This window comes from Salvelinus fontinalis, chromosome 6 (genome assembly GCF_029448725.1).
Source record: "Salvelinus fontinalis isolate EN_2023a chromosome 6, ASM2944872v1, whole genome shotgun sequence".
Lineage (NCBI taxonomy): Eukaryota > Metazoa > Chordata > Actinopteri > Salmoniformes > Salmonidae > Salvelinus > Salvelinus fontinalis.
Genome location: NC_074670.1, coordinates 75,543,013 through 75,553,793, shown reverse-complemented (window position 1 = coordinate 75,553,793; position 10,781 = coordinate 75,543,013). Strand labels below are relative to the sequence as shown.

At 48.7% G+C, this 10,781-nt stretch overlaps 1 protein-coding gene across 1 annotated transcript; it reads right to left on the bottom strand.

The window, feature by feature from the left end:
- Positions 1–3,755: 3,755 nt before the first annotated feature.
- On the bottom strand, positions 3,756–9,761 carry LOC129858424 (protocadherin-20-like). The gene is made up of 3 exons (XM_055927636.1): positions 9,424–9,761; positions 7,668–7,861; positions 3,756–6,294 (listed from the first exon to the last, which is right to left on the bottom strand). The coding sequence occupies exons 1-3, from the start codon at positions 9,445–9,447 to the stop codon at positions 3,870–3,872; spliced, it is 2,643 nt and encodes an 880-aa protein (XP_055783611.1). The 5' UTR covers positions 9,448–9,761; the 3' UTR covers positions 3,756–3,869.
- Positions 9,762–10,781: the final 1,020 nt, after the last annotated feature.

Below are 10,781 nucleotides of genomic sequence, written 5' to 3'. Positions count from 1 at the left end.
TCTGTTGACCTATACAACCCCTCCCCCATCTACCCCCTCAGCTTCTCACCTTTCTGTTGACCCATACAACCCCTCCCCCATCTACCCCCCCAGCCTCTCACCTGTCTGTTGACCCATACAACCCCTCCACCATCTACCCCCCCAGCCTCTCACCTGTCTGTTGACCCATACAACCCCTCCCCCATCTACCCCCCCAGCTTCTCACCTGTCTGTTGACCCATACAACCCCTCCCCCTCTCCATCTACCCCCCCCAGCCTCTCACCTGTCTGTTGACCCATACAACCCCTCCCCCTCTACCCCCCAGCCTCTCACCTGTCTGTTGACCTATACAACCCCTCCCCCATCTACCCCCCAGCCTCTCACCTGTCTGTTGACCCATACAACCCCTCCCCCTCTACCCCCCAGCCTCTCACCTGTCTGTTGACCCATACAACCCCTCCCCCTCTACCCCCCAGCCTCTCACCTGTCTGTTGACCTATACAACCCCTCCCCCATCTACCCCCCAGCCTCTCACCTGTCTGTTGACCCATACAACCCCTCCCCCTCTACCCCCCAGCCTCTCACCTGTCTGTTGACCCATACAACCCCTCCCCCTCTACCCCCCAGCCTCTCACCTGTCTGTTGACCCATACAACCCCTCCCCCATCTACCCCCCAGCCTCTCACCTGTCTGTCCATATGCAACTTACACCCCCTCACTCCGTCCCACTGCCTATTCTGTCCTGCCTTGACCCAGCGTCTCCCCTGTCTCTCTCACTGCATCCTTACACCTCACCTGTCTCTCCTGCCTTCCCCATTCCTCACCACACCTCCTTACCTTCCCTCCCTACCTGACCCTCGGCCTCCTGCAGTCCTCTAAGCAGCTCCTTGGAGGAACTTTCATCACCTCCCCTCAAGAGGAACATTAAACCCTTAGTGTGTCTAAATACCTGAGAGCAGCCATCAGTCAGAGTGGGAAATTGGAGAAAGCTCCAATCAACTTAACCTGGGCCGTTACCTCAGTTTAGACCAGACCTGGGTTCAAATAGCATTTGAAATCATAAACAATCTTTGAGCATTTGCTTGAGGCTCCCTGGAGTGCCAGATGGGCGGGGTTTGCATGTTTCAGGTACTATTCTATTGGTTCCGTTGCGGCAGACAAGCTCAATTAAGCATAGATCAAGTATTTTAAAGATTTCAAATACTGTTTGAACCCAGGTTTGTATGAACCAGATCTCAGTCTTCAGGCCTAGAGCTGCTCTGTGTTTCTCTCCTCACTGTCGTCATTAAGGGACTAGAGCTGCTCTGTGTTTCTCTCCTCACTGTCGTCATTAAGGGACTAGAGCTGCTCTGTGTTTCTCTCCTCACTGTCGTCATTAAGGGCCTAGAGCTGCTCTGTGTTTCTCTCCTCACTGTCGTCATTAAGGGCCTAGAGCTGCTCTGTGTTTCTCTCCTCACTGTCGTCATTAAGGGCCTAGAGCTGCTCTGTGTTTCTCTCCTCACTGTCGTCATTAAGGGCCTAGAGCTGCTCTGTGTTTCTCTCCTCACTGTCGTCATTAAGGGCCTAGAGCTGCTCTGTGTTTCTCTCCTCACTGTCGTCATTAAGGGACTAGAGCTGCTCTGTGTTTCTCTCCTCACTGTTGTCATTAAGGGCCTAGAGCTGCTCTGTGTTTCTCTCCTCACTGTCGTCATTAAGGGCCTAGAGCTGCTCTGTGTTTCTCTCCTCACTGTCGTCATTAAGGGCCTAGAGCTGCTCTGTGTTTCTCTCCTCACTGTCGTCATTAAGGGACTAGAGCTGCTCTGTGTTTCTCTCCTCACTGTCGTCATTAAGGGCCTAGAGCTGCTCTGTGTTTCTCTCCTCACTGTCGTCATTAAGGGCCTAGAGCTGCTCTGTGTTTCTCTCCTCACTGTCGTCATTAAGGGCCTAGAGCTGCTCTGTGTTTCTCTCCTCACTGTCGTCATTAAGGGCCTAGAGCTGCTCTGTGTTTCTCTCCTCACTGTCGTCATTAAGGGCCTAGAGCTGCTCTGTGTTTCTCTCCTCACTGTCGTCATTAAGGACCTAGAGCTGCTCTATGTTTCTCTCCTCACTGTCGTCATTAAGGGCCTAGAGCTGCTCTGTGTTTCTCTCCTCACTGTCGTCATTAAGGGCCTAGAGCTGCTCTGTGTTTCTCTCCTCACTGTCGTCATTAAGGGCCTAGAGCTGCTCTGTGTTTCTCTCCTCACTGTTGTCATTAAGGGCCTAGAGCTGCTCTGTGTTTCTCTCCTCACTGTTGTCATTAAGGGCCTAGAGCTGCTCTGTGTTTCTCTCCTCACTGTCGTCATTAAGGGCCTAGAGCTGCTCTGTGTTTCTCTCCTCACTGTCGTCATTAAGGGACTAGAGCTGCTCTGTGTTTCTCTCCTCACTGTCGTCATTAAGGGCCTAGAGCTGCTCTGTGTTTCTCTCCTCACTGTCGTCATTAAGGGCCTAGAGCTGCTCTGTGTTTCTCTCCTCACTGTCGTCATTAAGGGCCTAGAGCTGCTCTGTGTTTCTCTCCTCACTGTCGTCATTAAGGGCCTAGAGCTGCTCTGTGTTTCTCTCCTCACTGTCGTCATTAAGGGCCTAGAGCTGCTCTGTGTTTCTCTCCTCACTGTCGTCATTAAGGGCCTAGAGCTGCTCTGTGTTTCTCTCCTCACTGTCGTCATTAAGGACCTAGAGCTGCTCTATGTTTCTCTCCTCACTGTCGTCATTAAGGGCCTAGAGCTGCTCTGTGTTTCTCTCCTCACTGTCGTCATTAAGGGACTAGAGCTGCTCTGTGTTTCTCTCCTCACTGTCGTCATTAAGGGCCTAGAGCTGCTCTGTGTTTCTCTCCTCACTGTCGTCATTAAGGACCTAGAGCTGCTCTATGTTTCTCTCCTCACTGTCGTCATTAAGGGCTTAGAGCTGCTCTGTGTTTCTCTCCTCACTGTCGTCATTAAGGGACTAGAGCTGCTCTGTGTTTCTCTCCTCACTGTCGTCATTAAGGGACTAGCGTACAGTTGCTTAACACCTGATACCCCACACAGACAGTTCATGGTCTTATAGGTTTACAGTGAGTGACTATTCAGTTCACCTACTGTCTAAAGAAAATAGAAACAGAATATAAAGATCTCACTAGTGATCAGGCTAAAGATAATGGAAACGGAACATAAAGATCTTGTGATTAAAACCACTTTCACTCTGTGTTTTCTTCTTCTCACACTTACATACGAGACCCGTTTAGAATTTGAATCCCTTATTTAACATCAATGTCTGCCTCTGTTGACAGGTCACATATCTAGTTCATGATTTCCTTGAAATTCTCAGTTTTCAGTCTCACTCACATTTTGATTTAGATATAGTGTCTGTCCCAAATGACACCCTATTCCCTATATAGTGCACTACTTTTGACCAGAGTCATTCCAAAAGTAGGGCACTATGTTGGGAATAGGGTGCTATTTGGCATATAATCAAAGTCACACAGTCTTGTTTTGTTTGCTGTTGGATGTATTACTTTGGGTTAGCTTCTACTGCTAATTTTAGTCTACAATTTGCTGAAGTAAATTACATATAAACCTCACGGCAAATGAAGAGAGAAAGGTTCCTTTCATTTGTTATCAATGATGTTCCTTAATTCATCACCTCACCTTAAAGCGGTGTCCTTTACTTCCTCAGTCCTTCATTCGTTAGCTTGATAAAATGTATATTGGATTGTATCAGACATTTAACCAGAGCTTTTCATCTTAGAATATTGAAAGAGAGAGACTCCTTTGTGTGAAAATAGTGAAAATGTATTTAATTGTAGAACTGATTTCATACTTTTAAAAAGGTATACAAGAAACGTCAACAATTCATAATGTAGAGTCCAGTCAGAACAGGCACTGCCTCTCTCTCGTTATAACTCTTCTCCTGAGTAATATCTCTCCGAAATGCGTAGAGGAATCTGGTTCTCCTCATTTATCCCCCTCCTCTGCTGTGGTTCCCCTCTAGACGTCTTCCTCTGTTTCATGTATAAAACAACCGTCACCAGAAACAGACAGAGCGAGGCCACCATCATGCCCAGGCCTAGCATCAGGATCAACTGAGCGTGTCTGTCGCAGACGGGCATCTCGGAGGGTGTTTCGGAGGGCGTCTGTGCCAGTCTGTAGGGCAGGGATCTGGGCATGGTGTCCAGGTGGCATGGTTCCAAGGTGTCGTTGACCAGCAGGTTAACCCAGACGGTGGTGTGGAGAGGCGCTGGTTTCCCACCGTCAGACACCACGATGAACAGGTGGTGCATCCCCAGGTCCTTACCCATGAGTCTCTGGGCTAAGGTCACGTTACCGGACCGAGCATCCAGCTGGAAGGGACTGCTGCTGCTGTCACCGTGGTGATGGGATGATGGAGAGGTGCCTGGTGGTTCCCGCGCTGCAATGGTGTATGTGATCTCCGAGTTTAACCCTGAGTCCTTGTCGATGGCGTAGATCTTGGTTACCATGGTGCCCGTGGTGGTCCCTGTGGAGACGGTGAGACACGACAGGTTGCTGCTGGGTAGGATGACCTGGGGCTGGTTGTCGTTGACATCCTCGATGAACACAGTTACCCTGGCGATGGAGGTCAGAGGTGACGGGCGCCCGTTGTCGGTGGCGAAGAGATCTAACTCGTAGCGGTCCTGTTTCTCGCGGTCGATATCGGCCATGCAGCGCAGCGTCCCCTGGGCGTTGTCTATGACGAAGGGGCCGACACTGCTGTTCACCACCCTCACCTCCACCTCCCCGTTAAGCCCTGCGTCCACGTCTGATACCCCCACCTTCCCCACCCGGGACAGGGGAGGTATATTCTCAGGGATGAAGAAGATGAAGTGAGGGGTGAGGAAGACAGGAGCATTATCATTCTGGTCCAGGACGGTGATTGTCACCATCACAGAGGACTCTAATGGAGGAAAGCCGTTATCTCTGGCTACAACTGTCAGTCTGTGAACATCCTGTTGTTCCCTGTCCAGGGGTACAGAAACTGTCAGTTGACCTGTGTTCTGGTCGATTCTATAAAGGGCTATTGCTGCCGCCGTGTGTGACGGTCGACCCAGTTTGTAGGTGACCTGCCCGTTCTGACCGCTGTCTGCATCCTGCGCCCTGACTCTCAGCAGAGACACCCCAGGAGGGTTATTCTCCTCTATGTCTATCATATAGTGACTCTGGAGAAACTGTGGAGCATTATCATTCACATCCACCACCCTAACCTGGATCACTCTCCTGGGGAAGCCCTGAGCTGCAGGCTCTTCAACACCATCACGCATCACTACAGAAACATGATATTCACTCTTCACCTCGTAGTCTAAGGGCTTTGATGTCGACAGGAGGTATTTGCCATTCTGCAGGCTCAAAGAGAACGGCACCTCTCCTTCAATGGAGAGATACGATGAGCCTCTAACACTACTATCCCCCGGTAGCTCTAGCAAAGCCAAGACAGTGGGGGGCTGGTTTTCCTGCAACACTATCGTCTGGTTTTGATGCTCTGCTATGAACCTGATCTGTATGCCATTCTCCTGGTATGGCGCAGGGAGCAGGGATACGGTTACCTGAGTGTCTGCAGGGGGGCAGTGGGGGCCGCTGGCTAACACTTTCAACACCACCTCCTCTCCCCTGTCACTAACACTGTCACTGTGGCGGTCTCTGAGGTCCCCTCTCAGGCTGATCAGGCCAGTGTGACTGTCCAGACTGAAGAGTTCCCTGGCCCGTTCTGAGACCTTGGGGCTGAGGGAGTAGGTAATGGCAGCGTTGGGGCCCAGGTCTAGGTCCGTGGCTCTGACCCTGGCTACTACTGTGTCTCTGGGTGTGTCCGCTGTAATGACCACCTTCTGGGTGCTGTCCAGGCTAAACTCTGGGCAGTTATCGTTCACGTCAGTCACTTTTATGAATAACGTTGCTGTGGCGCTTAGTGGGGTAGAACCACAGTCTGTTGCCACTACAGTCATCTCATGAAGATCCTGCTTCTCGCGGTCTAGTCCTTGTCGCACAACCAAAAACAAAATGGCTGCTTCTTCTTCTACTGTCACACTGAAAAACCCACCGGCTCCCTCTAGGTGGTACTGCAGCCGTCCGTTACGTCCCATGTCTCTGTCCTCTGCTTGGTCGTCCAATAAGAAACTGGTCCCTACAGCCACATCCTCAGAGACACTCAGATGCATCTCAGTGTTGTCAAAGTGAGGAGCATGGTCATTGATGTCCTCTACTACTACCATGAACTTCACCAGCTCTGCCTCAGGGCCTACGATGGCGTCGTGTGGGACGATACACTCCCCAGCCTGGGGTTGGTCAGGACACAGGGCCTCTCGGTCCATCCTGCAATAGATAGATGGATAAATTACTGTTACAACATACACTATATAAACAAAAGTATATGGACACCCCTTCAAATTAGTGGATTCGGCTATTTCAGCCACACCCGTTGCTGATAGGTGTGTAAAATCGAACAGACAGCCATGCAATCTCCATGGACAAACATTGGCAGTAGAATGGCCCGTACTTAAGAGCTCAGTGACTTTTGAAGTGGCACCGTAATAGGATGCCACCTTTCCAACAAGTCAGTTAGTCAAATTTCTGTCCTGCTAGAGCTGCCCGGTCAACTGTAAGTACTGTTATCGCGGTTGTGGTAGGCCACACAAGCTCACAGAACGGGACCACCGAGTGCTGAAGCGCGTAAGGTGTAAAAATCGTCTGTCCTCGGTTGCAACACTCACTACCGAGTTCCAATCTGCCTCTGGAAGCAAAGTCAGCACAATAACTGTTATTCGAGAGCTTCATGAAATGGTTTTCCATGGCCGAGCAGCCGCACACAAGCCTAACATCACCATGCGCAATGCCAAAGCTCACCACCATAGGACTCTGGAGCAGTGGAAATGTGTTCTCTGGAGTGATGAATCACCACCTGGCAGTCCGATGGATGAATCTGGGTTTGGCGAATGCCAGGAGAACGCTACCTGCCCCAATGCATAGTGCCAACTGTAAATTTTGGTGGAGGAGGAATAATGGTCTGGGGCTGCTTTTCATGGTTTGGACCCCTTAGTTCCAGTGAAGGGAATTCTTAACGCTACAGCATACAATGCCATTCTAGATGATTCTGTGCTTCCAACTTTGTGGCAACAGTTTGGGGAAGGCCCTTTCCTGTTTCAGCATGAAAATGCCCCTGTGCACAAAGCGAGGTCCATACAGAAATTATTTGTCGAGATTGGTGTGGAAGAACTTGACTGTCCTGCACAGAGCCCTTACCTCAACCCCATCGAAAACCTTTGGGATTAATTGGCACGCCGACTGCGAGCCAGACCTAATCACCCAACAATCAGTGCCCGACCTCACTAATGTTCTTGTGGCTGAATGCAAGTCCCCGCAGCAATGTTCCACCATCTAGTTGAAAGCCTTCCCAGAAGAGTGGAGGCTGTTATAGCAGCAAAGGGGGGACCAACTCCATATTAATGCCCATGATTTTGGAATGAGATGTTCGACGAGCAGGTGTCCACATACTTCTGGTCACATAGTGTAGATACTTACTTTGCTACTAGTCAAGAGGAAGTGTCTTTATCAGCAGCAGCTATACATTAAAAACATACAGCAATAACAAATGTCAAAAAAGTGCAGAAATCCATCCAGTTATGTAAAGAAACAGTCAGAAGGCCTGTAGGCAACCACATCTAGAATGAGTTGCCATAAATAACCACCTGTTGTCAGTGGTGTAGACATCCCCTGTCTCCTGGTCCACCCTGAGGTAGAACTGGGTCAGGAGCTGGTAAAGGGGGGGGAACGTGAACCCGATGGACCCGACCCGGACCCCAGCCTCCTGCTCCTCTGGAACCGAGATCCGAACAGAACCGTAGCACAGGATCTGCCTGAGATGGACCGTGACCAGCACGTTCTAAAGGAGAACATAGAAGTGAAAACGTAGGACTTGGAACACTAGAAGACATTAGTGTGAAGTAAATCACTGATATGTACCACATTCTAAAGGAGAACCTGAACAGGGAACTTAAAACACTGGAGAAAATTGTTGTGAGGAGGAAAAACATTCATATGAGGAAATGATGATCCTTGGAATTTCCCCCTGAAGTAGGCTAGGACGGAAAAATCTTCCTTCCTTTAATGATATATTATTAACAGGGACATTTGTACCTCAGTGGCTACTTTAAAACAAGGGACTGTGCCTGAGTCCTAAATGGCACCCTATTCCTATTTAGTGCACCACTTCTGACCAGGGCCCAATGCAGTACTTCTGACCAGGGCCCAATGCAGTACTTCTGACCAGGGCCCAGTGCAGTACTTCTAACCAGGGCCCAGTGCAGGACTTCTGACCAGGGCCCAGTGCAGGACTTCTGACCAGGGCCCAGTGCAGTACTTTTGACCAGGACCCAGTGCAGTACTTCTGACCAGGGCCCAGTGCAGTACTTCTGACCAGGGCCCAGTGTAGGACTTCTAACCAGGGCCCAGTGCAGGACTTCTGACCAGGGCCCAGTGCACCACTTCTGACCAGGGCCCAGTGCAGGACTTCTGACCAGGGCCCAGTGCAGTACTTTTGACCAGGACCCAGTGCAGTACTTCTGACCAGGGCCCAGTGCAGGACTTCTAACCAGGGCCCAGTGCAGGACTTCTGACCAGGGCCCAGTGCAGGACTTCTGACCAGGGCCCAGTGCACTACTTCTGACCAGGGCCCATAGCGTAAAAAATGAATTGTGCACTATTTAGGGTGGCATTGGGGCCAGATCCTGTGTGTGCGCAGTAGTACGTTAATCTCACACCCCCTCCTCCATCCACTTACTATTCAAACCTACTGCACCATGACTAACGACAAAACTTGCTTGTGGAATTATAAAGAATAATTATGAAAAAAGCACTTAACAAAACACATGCACATAATTTACATTACAATTTACATATTTACATGACGATGTTCCATATTAATAGTGAATAATAGCTATCCTCAAGCATTATTCTTTCAACACCCAAGGAGTGTAAAGAGGGTCTTCTTCTTCATGTGCTCCCAGTCACAACAGTAACCCATTAACTCAAGGACTTTGTGACTTTTCCTCAACAATATCCCATTACCCATTCACTAGCTCCCTGTCATATCGAGAGCTACCCAAAACAAGGACCAAGTAATGATCAACAATAATACTATGCTGCCAGAGTAACTAAACTAACAGGCTACGAATGAATGTAGTCAAAGATAACACGGCCATACTTTATTAGCTTTCTGAGAAAACTATAAATCAGTTTGTGTCAATGCATGAACGACAAGATGTAGTCAAAGACACTGCACTCATATTGACCTATAGAGGTTCCCTCACCTTTTGGTGAACTCATTTATTAGACAAATACATAGATACAAGATATGATATATGATATGACAGATGATATGAAAGAAACTGCCCTACAGTGATTCATTAATTAAGTCATAAGGAAATTCTCTAATGATTGACTGACCTGAAGGAGTAGAGCCCAGTTCATATTTTCATCCGTCACATGGCCCGTAGCCTACACACATGACACCTGTCTGGGTTTCCTCTGCCTCCACCTCTGCTAAGAGTAGGGAGGAAGACTGGGGCTGGAGGTAGCTGTACCTGTAGCCTACCTGGGTACTGTTGACACCGGCTCCTCCTCTCCCGCCCCTCCCACCTGTCACTCTGCCAGACTAGTGTAGGTAGGAAGACTGGGGCTGGAGGCAGGGTTGTACACCTTATTTGGGCACTGCTGTGCTAACACACACACACACACACACACACACACACACACACACACACACACACACACACACACACACACACACACACACACACACACACACACCGACACACACCGACAAACACACACACACACACACACGCACCACACCTGCTGCCCCTCCCACTACAGGTAACTTAACAAGCTGATTGGACAGTATTCTCTACCTTCTTCCTGTACCCTTTATCTCTGGTTTAGTGGTTTGAGGAATTTACCAATTGAAAATTATGTAAATGGTTGTGGTGAAAGGAACATGACATACAAAAGGTTCTTATCTGTAACCGTAGTAACATACTTACTGTTAATCATGATGAGAAACGAGTCAGTTTGAGGACAGTTATTCTACCTGTGTCAACTGTGGCCACAAATGGCAAGTGATCACTGTGGTCTCAGAGTGCTTCTCCAATTCTAGTATTGTCCAACTAAATATAGAAATATGACTTAAAAGGCTATTATATTTCCTCTCCAGAGGTGTAGGCATAACACCAGTAAGTCAGTCAGTAGGACAGAGGGCTACGTTGGCAGCGACATGAATTGTAACGTTTCATTCACACTTCTAGAGTGACCCCTGTTGGTTGGTTGGAGTAGTTTCATGTGACTTTACAACAATGGGCATTCTACAGTGAATATACAGTACGAGTCAAAAGTTTTTCCAGGCTGTATAAGGGCTAGTTGACCAAGGAGAGTGATGGAGTGCTGCATCAGATGACCTGGCCTCCACAATCACCCGACCTCAAGACAATTGAGATGGTTTGGGATGAGTTGGACACCAGAGTGAAGGAAAAGCAGCCAACAAGTGCTCAGCATATGTGGGAACTCCTTCATGACTGTTGGAAAAGCGTTCCTCATGAAGCTGGTTGAGAGAATGCCAAGCGTGTGCAAAGCTGTCATCAAGACAAAGGGTGGCTACTTTGAAGAATCTCAAATATATTTTATTTGTTTAACACTTTTTTTTTGTTTACTACAAGATTCCATATGTGTTATTTCATAGTTTTGATGTCTTCACTATTATTCTACAATGTATAAAATAGTAAAAATAAAGAAAAACCCCTGAATGAGTA